General features: G+C 38.8%; 1 protein-coding gene across 4 annotated transcripts in view; it reads left to right on the top strand.

Annotated features, from left to right (window-relative positions):
• Nucleotides 1–13420, top strand: part of ZPLD1 (zona pellucida like domain containing 1) — a 68110-nt gene extending 54690 nt beyond the window's left edge. For 3 of the 4 annotated variants that reach the window (XM_052795008.1, XM_052795007.1, XM_052795006.1), the window contains 6 exons: nt 3135–3232; nt 3878–3958; nt 4820–4991; nt 6395–6503; nt 9520–9549; nt 11523–13420. In XM_052795008.1, the coding sequence (XP_052650968.1) occupies nt 3135–3232; nt 3878–3958; nt 4820–4991; nt 6395–6503; nt 9520–9549; nt 11523–11698 (666 nt within the window). In that variant the 3' untranslated portion in view covers nt 11699–13420. Of the gene's footprint in view, nt 1–3134; nt 3233–3877; nt 3959–4819; nt 4992–6394; nt 6504–9519; nt 9550–10102; nt 10205–11522 lie in introns of all 4 variants that reach the window. The other variant, XM_052795009.1, reaches the window with a different exon arrangement.
• Nucleotides 13421–13950: the final 530 nt, after the last annotated feature.

Below are 13950 nucleotides of genomic sequence, written 5' to 3'. Positions count from 1 at the left end.
CTTGTTGCCTCATTGTGTGGACTTTCAAGATTTCAAGGGTTAATAATTTTAACAGCTTTCAACTAAACTTCTTCCATATGTTTTAGATAATTTAACTTGAATATGCATTGTTGTAAAAGCTTTTACTACGTAAATATGGATGGTGACAGTAAAACATGAAAAATGCACGGACCTCTGCTTAAAATTAATCCCTGAAATGATATTTTCGTGTTGATTAAAATTTTTATTCATACATTTTAAATACCTGATTTAAATATCAATTTTTCAATCTATCAAGCATCATTTTTGTAAATTATGAATCCAATTTTTTGCATTATTATTCATGCCATCGTGATGCTGAGTTATAATTCATGCAACTGATTTAAAAGTCAATGCTTTATGCTTTGAACATAATGAGCTATAAATATTGTAACAGGACATTTTCCAACAGCATGCTTAAAAAAAAAATCATGTTTATTTGACAGAGGAGAGCTCCAAATAACAACCTATAATCTGTTAAAATGAAGATTATACTTCTCTCATTTTTAAATAAACCTGTGACCAAAAAGATGGGGAGCGGTGAGGGTAGCCAAGTTTCCTCAGTCAGGACAAGCATTGACCATGATGTGTTTGCGGCCTTTCAGGGCCCGATTCTGCAAACAGTCAGGTATAAATGCTATTGAAGCTCATACTGAGCACCTCTTTTCCTCAGTTACTACATGCCAAGATGGGCTTTCATCCTCCCTATCCCAGTGAGTTTACAAGTTGACCATGAACAGCGGCGTCGTACTCTTCTGACTTCAGCTGTATTACTCTAGGGAGTAGCACTAGCATGAGTAACACTGCTAAGGCTGGCAGATTCAAGTGATGGATATGCCCTTCTGGTTCACATCATGGGGCTGGGTGTATATACAGCTTGTGCATTGCCTGGTTGGGAGCACCTCTTGGGACACCCATGGTCTTGTGAGCTCTGATTCTGTGGGCTTACTTGGTCCCTGTTAGAGAGTCCTGGTTTTGGGAGGGGCCTTGAGGCTTCTGTCCACCCTTGGTATTGGTGAGGGGTTGTGTACAGATGTGGCTCTTGACTGCGAGCAGCCATACTTTCAAACTTTAGCTATAGAGTTATTTCCTAACATTGACTCTTCATCTTCTAGACTCACCTCCATCTTCCCTTACAAGGTGCTGTTTACATTTACTTTGTGGCGTTAGCATGTGTTATGATTGGGAAAGACAAGAGGAGCCATTACGATAGACTTGTAGTTTAATAGCAAAATGTTTAATGGGCTTTCACAGAGCCTAAGCAGCTGTGTGTTTTTAGGCCTTCCTGTAAATGTTTGTCTAAATGAATAAAAACTACTCTTTAAGAAAAAAAGAACAACTATAGAATGTAATAGTGAAGGACTTGCTGTAGACTTTTTAATCAGTTGCAAAATGTGAGAGCGCTACATGTTAGAGAAATGTAAAATTAATTTTAAAGAAGGCAAACTTACCTGATCTCCCTTGAATGGATCTTCAAGGACTTGCTCTGTGTATGTCGCACAGCTTGTCTGTGTTTGCATGTGTACTTCCCAAGGCCTCTGATGCTGCAGAGATTGAATATTGGGTGTGCTGTGAATTTTGGCATTGTTCCCTTTGAAAAAAAAAAAAAACAACCCTTGATTCTCTGTGCTTAATCCTTCTTGTTGCTGTCAGCTGCTGCTCTTGGTCTTGCCTGCCACACTGAACCTGGTCAAAATTCTGTTTTACAAGATTTTTTTCTTATGTATTGAGTGTTTCAACCTCTCACAAGAGGTCTCACCATGCTGAGTCCCTGTGCTTTCTGGATTAGCAAAGTATTTGACATAGGTGATGTTACCAGTAAGTGCATTTTGATATGCTGAATTAACATCTGTCACTGAGATCTGTTTCATGGCTTTGTTGCTAAAGTGACATTAATGGTTGTCGTGGTTTAACCCCAGCTGGCAACTAAGCACCACACAGCTGCTTGCTCATACCCCACCCCCCCCAGTGGGATGGGGGAGAGAATCGGGGGGGGGAAAATAGTAAAACTTGTGGGTTGTGATAAAGACAGTTTAGTAGGACAGAAAAGGAAGGGAAAACAATAACAGTAGAATATACAAAACAAGTGATGCACAATATAATTGCTCACCACCTGCTGACTGATGCCCAGCCAATTCTAGAGCTGTGGTGCCCCCTGGCCGACTCCCCCCAGTTTATATACTGGGCATGACATCATATGGTATTGGAATACCCGTTTCAGTCATCTGTCCTTGCTGTGTCCCCTCCCAGCTTTTTGTGCACCCCCAGCCTCTGCTGGCAGGGCAGTATGAGAAGCTGAAAGAGTCCTTGACTTAATATAAACACTGCTTAGCAACAACTAAAACATCAGTGTGTTATCACTCCTTCTAAATCCAAAACGCAGCACTATGCTAGCTACTAGGAAGAAAAATAACTTTATTCCAGCCGAAATCAGGACAATGGTTCAGCCTTTGAACAAGAAACCAATAAAACAGCTATATCTATGTAGTAGTATATGGGGAATTCCCAACTTTTATGTTATATACAGCTTTTTTGAAACAGCTTTTTTCAAATATTAGCATTTAAATGAAAACGTTTGTTACTTGTTGGCTTCAACAAGCCAAGCCAACTTCCATTGAAACTACACTTTGCATAATAGAATATGCCTGTTTTTCCAGACTACAGCTTAAGATATATAAAACCTGGTGGCATTGCTATCTCCACTAAATCAAATAACCTCAATAACCTTTGCTGGGAAAGGGTACTCTGTGACAACCCAGTTAAGCTCCTTCAGAAAACCGCAGTAGCTGCTATATTTGTCTGTAGGTGCTCGGAGACTTCCTGAGTGTCAGTGAATGATACCTTTTCTTTAATCACCGGTCCAACCACTTTATAAAATCATAAATAGATTCCACAAAATAGTTGTATAGGATAAGGCCAGCCAAGTGTTGTTGATCTTAACAAACTTGTAGGCAAATGCTCTGGCACTGCATTTTGCTTCTTCCCTTATGGAGGACAAAGTAAATGACTGTCCTACATAGAAAGGTCAGAAAAATTAGATAGGAGTTCAGTCTGTGGATGCAGATGAGTTGTTACAGTGGGATTTCTGGTACACTGAGGCAATGTTTGTTTTTCAGGATTCAACCTACAGCCAGCAGCTCCTTATTCCAAGTACAGGTTTACCTTTGAAAACCAAAATATATGCAGCTGTAAGAGCAACCAACCTTGATGGCAGGTACCATAAAGAATGTTATTTCTTGTCTTGCTTGCTATTCAGCTCTTGGTATTGCAAATTTTTCTGATTTAGCAGCAACTGCCTTTCCTCATAGCCCTTTGTATGTTGAAATAATGGTTGGTGTTTGATAATCACTGCCCTCAGCCGGAGGGTATCAGGTCCTTGATGGTGAATGCATATCTTGCTGCTGTCCTCATTATGAAAATTTTACTGAATTATACTTTAAATCCTATATTGCTGTTATTTAAGAAAGGGCCTCTGTAAGATCAAGTGAGAAACTCCGGGGCTTTTAAAAGTGGGATGGTTTTGATTTCTAGTCGTATGTGGCCATGACTTCTGAGAGGAGGTATACAACGTGTGTTGGTATGGTGGTTAACTTGCATGAAACCAAATTATTTGATTTATACAATTCTGCTGCTATGCTATGCTGTTTAGTTTTGTAAGTAGTGGGAAGAAACAGGTGATATATTGGGAATGCAGGATGACTTGTATGTGACCTGTTAAATACAGTAACTCAGCTTCAATGTAACAGCCTGCATTATCAGTTTGTACGCTTGCCTGTACTGTCTTTTAATCTTATCTCACTCTCCACCCCTACTTTTACATTGCCAGTTCCCCTCATCTATCACTTTACTCCCTGTGCAGGTGGAATGTTTTGATGGACTACTGTTACACCACGCCATCTGGTAATCCTAGCGATGATCTTCGATATGATCTTTTTTTCAGGTAGGTCCTGTGCAAACCCAGTGTTTTATGGGTCCTTCCTTTGAAAGAGTTATAAATCTCTCCAGTAGTGGTGTTCTGAACTGCCTGGAAAGTCTAAGCCATATTAGCAGGGAGGACCGAGGGCTAGGCTTACAGATAACATGTCAGGACTTATCTTGTTTGTGAACATAAACACGGAAGCAAGTGCAAAGCCATAAGAATTATGAAGGTAGAGAAGCATATATCCAAAATGGCTGTACTAGAGATACCATAAACACTCAAACTGAATGGCTAAACTGGCCTTTATTTTACCAAAGGTACCCTTGTGGTGAATGACAGCGATATAAAACATCATAGACTCCAGTTCAGGGAAGCAGTTAAGCAAATGATTAAAGATAAATAGATGCTCCTGCTTCTGCTCCCAGTAATAACATTTATTTGAATTGGAACTTTGAAAAACATCTTGGCAGTATCTAAGATCAAATCTTATCAGTGACAGTTACTGGAAAGATACTGTCTTCATCTGGAGTTACCTGTCTCTACCGGTTAGCATACCTGATTACTTTTTGCATCAGGTCTCAAGTTTCTTTGGGCACTGGAATTAAATGGTACCTTGGTTACAGCTGTGATGTTGCAAAACAAAACATAATGTTTTTGTAGGAATGCATTTCAGCACAGGACTGTGCAGCCTAACACGCAGATTGTGACTGCCCATGTAGCACACTAGGGCACTGTGTTCTTTTCCAAAGAGTTAAAGCACTGGACTTGCTGCTTAAGTTATCTTATTCTCAGCTAAGAGCTTCAAAATGCTAATACAGCTGCTTATCCTAGTTTTATAATACAGCTGCTTATCGTAGTTTTAATCTTCTTTACAAAAACTAGCTGTGACAAGGACCCACAGACAACTATAATTGAAAATGGCAAGAGCCAAATGGGCCGCTTTTCCTTTGAGGTGTTTCGCTTTGTGAAGCACAAGAACCAGAAGATGTCTACGGTCTTCCTTCACTGCGTGACAAAGCTGTGCAGAGCAGATGACTGTCCCTTTCTTGTGCCAGTAAGTTGCAGTAGATGGAAGTTGCTATTAATTATCTAGATATAAAATAGGCACACTGGAGTTATTCTGCATACGAATGCTATGGAAGTTTGGATGGCACAGAATGAAGATGATTATTCTAGAGGCTGAAGTAAGAATGTTTTTTGTGTCTGAAGGAATGTAAAACAACTGATTAAGAATAAGGTAATGAATATTGTCATCCGGAGATAGAATAATATTAGACCTGCAAAACACAGGTTGTCAAACACATGAGAAATCTCCTCTTTACCTTTTGGTCCTTAATTAATTTCTAAAATTAACAACTCTGAGACAGCTTCAGAGCTGATATTCTTAGTATAGCATCTAAGAAACAAGGTATCCACAGTCACAGTGGATAAATAGAAATATCTTGGAATAGAATTCATGGAAAACTTAAAGCTATAGTAAGTGGTGTTATACTGACAAGGAAAATTTGAAAGAGTTTCTGATAGTGGGGGAAAAAAAAAAATTACTACATCCTCTATAGTTTATTACCACCTCTTTTACAGTTTGGAAACTGCTGTTTTGTTGAAATTCATAAAGTTGTGTCAACTAAAAAATTATTTAATTTTAGGACTGTCAGGAGCAACAAATATATTTTGGAAATTGAAACAAACATATAAACAAGAATATTCTTTCTGTGATGTCTTCAGAATGCAGCATCATTTCCTATTGAATGACTTTCCATTTAGAATTTTTAAATGCTATCAGTTCAGTATACTTCTGACACTTTGTACATTATTCTATACTTTTATGTTATACTTTTAAATAATTCATTATTTCTATTGAATTTACGTTCTGAGGTTTTTGAAGTTATTTCACAAGAAGTTGAAATTAAAGAAATGGTCTTGGTTGAAGCATACTTGAGAACCCAAGATGAAGGTAGATGATAAGTTAGAGATGTTAAAGGTGGATTCCAGATGACAGAGTACTGGGGATTGTTTTACTGTGGGTCATTGCTATTTAGAACACCATGGAAAATGTGCGAACTTTTAACTTGAGAAGCTTGCTAGAATAGGGATTGTAGCATGTTGCCTATCCCTAGTCAAGCAAAACACATTTGCTGGGGAAAACTGTCTGTAAACAAAGCTTTGGGAAATTAACTACTGAAAATTTAATATACTATAAGATGCGTCTTGTACACAACAGCAATGTAGTTCTGTAAACAAAGTGAGGCAAAATACAATGGGAAGCCAGGCATTTATAAGATACACTTCTAGGGAATATTGCAGCTGTTTTTATTGCAAAGTAATTTAATGCATACTAAGAAATAAAATCAAAGTTGTAGTATTGCTTATAAAAGAGTTTACATTAAAGCAGGAAGCACAGAAGGGTAATAATTCCATTCCACTCTGAAACCGTGATTGTTTTGATTAACTTCTCAGATTTGCAGTAACAGAGAAAGAAGAGATGCTGGTGGGAGGACAACTTGGAGCCCTCAGAGCACCTCTGGCAATGCTGTAATCTCTGCTGGCCCCATCATTACAAGGAGTGGTAGGAATGAGCAAAATTATTCTGTGGACTGCAGGAATTTCAGAAACCTGGGGAAAAGTTTTGCTGTTTAATATAAATTTATGACTTAGAGAAAGGGTGGATTCTCCCTGAGTTTGCTGGGTATTTTTTTTCCATACTGTTGGAGTCTTTGGTAGAAATTTTGAGCTAATATGTCTGTTTGGCTCTCACCTGCTTCCTCCCTACGCCAGTAAAATCACTGTGGGATACTGTTATGCATATAAGGCCACTATAAAAGCCCAAACTCAGTGGGTTGACTTCTTTTTTTTTTGTCAGATTTCACTGAAGATAATGGAATTTAAGGTACTGTGTTTGTGTTGCAATTTAATTTGGACAGCTAATGAATATTCACTGTCGCTTTCTATTCACCATTTCTTCCAGCTTCACCTGTGGGTTTTTTATCTAAGTGTGGCATAAAATTAATACATGCTATGCTTAGCCTTCAGCTAAAAGGAAGAAATAGGACAAACACATTGTAAATTCTAAACAGAGTGGGCCAAAATCTGCTCCTTTAAATCCATGGTGAAATTCCACAATTTCCACTTTTATTGCCAAAGTGTTTTGTTTTTTTTTTTTTTTAAAAAAAGGCAGCTTTAAATGCAACCTGCAGTCTCTGAAAAGAATTTGTGACTGCTGTTGACAAAATAATATAATATTTGAAAAAGTTTAAGAAATTCTGTTTGCAAATATTTATAAGTAGTTGCAGTTAAGCAACTGATTTCAGCAGTCTTAGATTTAGGAAGCTGAGAGCAGGACTGAATCCTACCTAGGAAAAATAATTGAAACCCTTGAGAACAATATCATTTTTTATGTGCAAAGTGGTTGTGCCCACATATACAAAGAGAACAACTGACCCTCCAGAATAGGGAACCATCCAGCAAGAGACCAATTTTAGAACAAATACCCTCTGTTATAAGCAACATTTCTGCAATGAAAATGAGTCTTTTTCTTCTGCATTATACATAGTCCCAATTGAGTTGCTGCTATCTGATTAGTCAAGAAAAAGCAAAAAGAACTAACTTCAAAGTTTCATACGTGAGTACTTATGGGAAATGAATGACAGATTTGCTCAGACAAATACGTATGCTAGAGAAATGCTGCATTAGGCAAGGAATGGAAACTAGATAAAGCTTGTTATATGAACAACCCCTCTTAGGTAATACAGCTTATGATTCAAATGCTGTGAATGCTATTTTTACAATTAAAAAAAAAGATACTCATTAATTACCTTTAAATACTGCATAACTTCAAGCAAACAAAGGTCTGTCCACGGGTGTTTAATGACCCCAAAGAAAGGATAAATGATTTTATAATTTCTTGACAACCGTTGAGGTTTTTTAAATGAAAACATGAATAAGGCTAGAAAAAGAAAATATTTTTTTAGGTGTCTTGTACTTAAGCGATATGGCTAAAGCTTTTTAGATTAAACATATTTCTGCATCTCCATAGTAGGCTTTTGGAGCATCCCACTCCTCCTGACAGAAGGATGGTTTGATGGGAAGTACTCTGGAAAAAAATGGGATTCAGTTCTGAACTCTGCCACGAATTTCCTTAGTGGCACTGAGCAAGTCCCTTAATCTGATTTGCACTTCACTTTTCCTTCTGGAGCAGAAAGAGGGAATTAGTATTTCCTGTCCCTTCCCATTGTGAAAACAAGCATGTTAAAAATGTGAGGTTCATGAATACTAGAGTCAAGGAAAGAAAAGGGGGAAGGTCATGAGAGAACTTGAACAGAATTATCTGGTTTTGGATGAGGAATGCCAGGGTGCAGTGCTGTCTTACTCTGGTGTGATGCTGCATGGAAGTGCTTATACTATTTTCGAGACCAACTCTGGTCCAGCTTTAGTACAGATACATTTGTACAGAGCCCATCAAACCTTCTGCACCTGACTCACCATAGTACATATGCCAGTATTAGGACTGCAGTGGCACAGATGTGCAAAGCCTCACTTCCCTCATTTAGGCTTGTGCTGCATCTGCCCCGAGGCTGGTCCTCTGTGCATCAGCATCTGCAGAGGCACGTCAAGTTAGCCAGGGCTCCCCATGACTCTAGTCACCAGTTGTTCTGGTAACAGAAGCTGTTCATGCAGTTACCTTGATAAGAACTGAATAGTGCTGCTGCAAACAAGTAATGGTTCTTCTCCTGTATATTTCTGAACTCTTATTTCTAACATTTTGTTCTTTTCAGAGAAACTTTATTCTTGTTTGTTAATCTAAAATAAGTCATTACAGGAGACGTACAGAGAAGAAAATATTTTAGTCTCTGTGTATAGAAACAAAGCAGGTACATACTTGTGAAGGTGAAATTGTGTAGCTTTTGATGGATGTCTCACTTAAACTTAGAAGACAGCTGCTCAAAACAAACGTATACGTGAGCTGTGCTTACAAGTTGCACAAAAAAGCAAAAATAGTGACAAGAAATGTAGCTCTGAGATGGACAATGGTAAGTGAGTAAAAACTGAAGACAAAATACAAATGTTTCCCTGAATATAATGCCACTGTGTAACTGTCAAGAGAAAAATGAGCATGGGGAAAGGGCATTTTTTCAATCATTTATGGTCACTGATGTATTTTTTCCTTGAAAAACTCAGGTTAATTTTTTTTCCTATACAGATCTTCTTGTAATATGATTAACAGTGAAGGGACTTGCGTATAATATTGTGCTTACGCTTGTATTTTTATTGAGGGACAGAATAGAACTGGCCACCTTTTCAATTAAGAGTTTCCTGCATTAAGGTGTGGGGCTTTTTTTTTTTCCCCCAGAATACTAAGTAACTTCATATCGGTGTGCTCACATTAAAAATGAAGCAATGTCATGTAATTAATGTTGTTGTCCTTATTCTACCAGAGGTGCTAAAAGCTACTAGTCAGTGTTGCAAGTATAGCTGATGTGTTTTGAAAATAAAGCTAGGACTATCGGCTTTTGTGTTGCAAGGAGGGAAGGAGGTAGGCAGAGGTATTTGTAAAATATAATGCATCCCATTTTTGTTTTATACAGATGAGACGCCAACCAACAATTCACAGCTTGGTAAGTTAATCAGAATTCCAAGAAACATAAAAGAGGATTTATGAGTGAAACAGAACTCAGGAGATGAACCATTTTGATTGAGCTCTATGCACTGAGCTGGAATGTTTTTTCTTTCTGGAGCTTTTTTTTTTTTTGTAATTTAAATGAGTCAATACTGACATGCTGTAAAGAAAGCAATTGGTGAATGTGGAATGCTCAGTTTAATTTGTGTACCCAGCCCCACCAACATAGCAACTTCTAATTTGTATGATGGAATTGAAATGAAAATCTGCGGCTATGACATATGAGGGTGAAGGAACATTGCAACTGCTAGATGCAAAATCAGACTTAAACAGTAAAATTTGCTCATGCCACGCAGGAGTAGAGCAGCAAAATGATTATTATGGTGCAGTCCAGCTCAGCTGACAGCTCAAAGTCAGAAGAGCTCTGCTTCAGCTCCTGTTCTGGCATTTAACCACACAAAGAGCCTATGGAGAAGCTTGGACAGAACTTGTGGTCTGCTAGGGCAATGAAGGAAATAGGCTGCAGGGGTGATCAGGTCTTTAAGTTTTAGGGTGCTTCTCCTTTGGGCACTTGGAGGACTTGCTTCAGCCTGTGTGTTACTGTTCTCTGCTGGTAACAAGGAGTGGCTAATGACTAAGAAAGGATGGTCAAGGTAACCAGGCGGTCCTTTGGGCAATTCCACCTCTTTCTTTGTCATAACAGGACTGAGTGGCACAAGCAACCTATCCTGTCTTCTGAACTCTAATACTATTTTTTCCCTTCTTTTCTCAGACCGCATAAAAGCTGCTGCCTTTCTTTCCTGGCATGGAAACAAAGTTCTCCCTGTAATGAATTGCTGCCTGGTGTGTTCCTACCCATGGATATCATTAAAATAATAATAAAATGCGCATTCTTCATTTGCTGCACGCAGCTTGCTGTGTTAATGGCTGCTACCTTTCCTTCCCATCCAACAAAAGCAGCAGCCCTCTCTTTCCATCCCAGAGCAACAGCCTTTCCTGTGCCTGTCGCTGTCCCAGTGGAGAGTGTAGAGGTAGAGCGAGGTGGGATTACTACCGTAGTGGAGAGAAGACAAGTCAAGTCAGAAGGCAGCACGGTGTTGAGAAGGGGAGGGCAACCTGATCAACAGAGCTGACTTTTTTTCAGCTTTGGTGAGGAGGGGGGAATTGATGATGTTGAGGGTAGGTGACTGCTTTTGGGAGGAGCAGTCTGGTTTCCTATGTAGAAGCTGTGTTGTCGTTTCACCTCGCTCTCCAGTACTGCTAATGGCAAACACAGCTCTTAGGCAAACACACATTGGTGCTTTGGGTAGCACCTACCGCACAAATGTTTTGTTTTTTTTCTTTTCCCTCCTGCTGGAAAAGATGGTACAAGCTGGATGTGTGTGTTCCAGTATCCAGGAACTGGTCCATGAACAGCCTCTTGAGCTACACTAAATAGTAAATATGTTACCTCTACCTGAGAATTGACAAACATGTTAAGAAGCCTTCTGTGAAGGCATAGAGACAAGCTGAGAGCAGCTCAGATGTCTGGTGCCAGATATGCCTGCTAAAGATTTATATACACTTTGAATTGAGAAGTGGATGATGATATCGGGGAAGAAATAATTTCATTAACTTGATTAGGCCACAAATCCTTATACCTCTGCCTTGATAGTTCTTGGACAATGATAGTCTTGCCTTAAATAGCACAGGTCAAGGTTGGTCACTAGCACATGAGGGGTTATGCCTTAGAAGTATCGTTCCTCTCTTTATCCCCCAGTGTGATAGATACTGAAAGAACTAATAACTATTTTCGAAGTATATGTAGATAAGCTTTATCCAAGCAGACAGGTGCTCATTCTGAAGTACAGTTTTCATCCCTTCTTTGTAATTATTCTGTATATAGGGTGTTGTAAAGGAAAGACAGAAGTGTTTGGCACTGCTGAGAGATTGTAACCAGATCTTACCTGTGCATTTTTGTTCTCCTTGCAGCTCATCCAAACGGACCTCCTTTCCAGCTGAACTCAGTCACCAGCGCACTGATTTCAGGCATTGTCATCCTAGGAATCACAAGCATTTTCTTTTTTGTATGTTCTCTAACTCTTCTGCACAGGAAGTGGCCCAACAGTTCAGTCTTGAGTGGCATCCTAAACCCAGTTTTCAACTGAAAGTGGTGGTTTACTTGCACTTTTTCTTTGAGGTTGCCTTTCTTGTCCATGAAATATGATTCCATTAAAAAATAATATTAAGGCAACACTCCAGCTGTATCCAGCTTCTATTCCAGCTATTCTATATTTGTAGATTTGCTAGATGTTGTTGTGTAGGTAAGCAGCAGTGATATTGGTAACAATCCTAGAAAATTATGAGAATCTCAATTGTGTTTGTGATCAGACTGTATGACATTGTGCCCATGGGTGTGCTGACAATAGAGCTTGCATCTCCAGCTTCCCAGTAAGGTCTCAGAGCTGAAGATGCTGAAGGTGAGAACCTTTCCAAGTATGCCATTCTTATACAAAACCTGACACACTCAGAAACATTCATAAGTTCATAAATACCTACTAAGATAAGGATTACTTCTATTTTGTCATGTTATTTTTCACAAATTTGAAAAAACAATTGTGTCTCAGGAGGAAATTGTTTTCATCTATCTTGGATAAAAATAACCCCAGAGAGACTTATTCTAAGTGACTTTTGCTTATTATTCATTTGGAAATATTTTCTTAGATGTATCTTGCATTGAATTGTGGTGATATCATGTGAAGAACATAATTTGCCTGGGTATCTTTGAGTCAAATAGTTGAGGGCAAACTGCAGTTGGTCCCAGGGAACAATGCTGCAGTTCTTGAGGTGGAAAAAACTTTTTCCAGCAAAATCATTGAGTGAGAATCAGTGACAGCTTTAAATCTAACAGATGTTCAGCAGAAAGTTAATTCTGCACAGAATTGCCACATCTGCAGCCTTCAGTCAATTTCTAACCCCGGGAACTGCTCCAAGGGGAAGAGTATTTCTTTTCCCCCCTGACTCCTTGAGCAGGCAAGTTAATACAAACAAGTAATGCCCAAATTTTCCTCATACAAAATTATTTTTTAGAGCACAATTTGGCAGTTGAGTGAAACTCTCATTAACATCCTAATTTGTAAGGGCCAGTTTTGCCCCATGAATTTTGCAGTTCTCAGATAAGGCATTCCTTTCTACATGAAGAGTTGAAAATCAACGCTTGTTTCTTTAGCAGATTTTCCACATGGATTAGACTTCTTCACTGCATGAATGAGGGGAAGAGGGCAACTAGAAGGATAACAGGCTGCAAGCAGTACTGTGCTGTTGACTCTAGTTAATCTGAATAACATCAGACTTATCTGAAGTGAGTGCGAGTGACCAGGTGCCCTCAAACAGGAGCACAGGGCAGGGGTGTAGCTGTGTAGAATAGACAAAAATGCTGGTAATAGAGTCCACCATAGACACAACATACATTAAGCTGGACTGGATAGACAGTTGGGATTTTGGTCACACATACAGCAGTTAAATTTCATTTTTCATGTACTGTATGTATTGGCCTAGAAACACCTCATTGATATTTATCATCATCCTGTGTTAACCATGTCTGTGTTTTCATTATTGTGATGCAACTGGCTAATGATCAGGGCTTTTTGGCTCTCAAGACTAAAGACAAATACAGACTTGTTCTCAGTTTTCTCTGGTCCTGCAAATGCTGTATAAAGGCCTGTTGTTTGTAAAGTCCACTGTGCTGTAGTGCAGTATCCCTAATAACCAATACTGTGCCTGTTTTCCTCCGGTCTTAATACCTCAGAAACATTTTTGCACTTCAGGGGTTAGGTCTGATGGCATGTAAAACATGATTGTTTAATAAAATTATTTGAAACATTTCAGAATGGATGCTTTGTCTGAACTGTTTTCCTCCCCCTGTTAAATTGTTACAGTTTTGTATGTGCTTACAGTGGCCTCATTCTACAAAGATGAAAACTGGACATGCTTTTTTAAGTCAGTTTGGTAAGAGCTTTCAATATATAGGATAAATTAATGTAAGTATAGCTTTACTGGCCTTTAAATGAGGGTGATAACCTCTGGAGATTTATATCCCAGTCTGGGGATAAATAAATTCGGATAATCTATTTTAATTTACTCATAAAGACATTCACAGAAATTCCATTAATGTAATTACTACTTCATAACCAGCAGCTTTAGCTGAAAGTTTCCAGGGATGGAGGTAGCTATTACCATCCTTAGTAAGTCGTTCCAACAGTTAATTGCTGTCTTCAGTACTTTTTAAAAGACTGTTTCTAATGTGAATGTGCCCAGCTTAACTTGCCAGCCATTAGAAACTGTAGTGCCTTTGTCTGCTAGACGGAGGGAGACCCTTTTTCTAACACAAATCTCACATAATTTGTTTAAGACCACAAGA

The sequence above is a fragment of the Harpia harpyja genome, chromosome 8 (genome assembly GCF_026419915.1).
Source record: "Harpia harpyja isolate bHarHar1 chromosome 8, bHarHar1 primary haplotype, whole genome shotgun sequence".
NCBI lineage: Eukaryota > Metazoa > Chordata > Aves > Accipitriformes > Accipitridae > Harpia > Harpia harpyja.
This window is presented reverse-complemented; position numbering and strand designations above follow the sequence as displayed.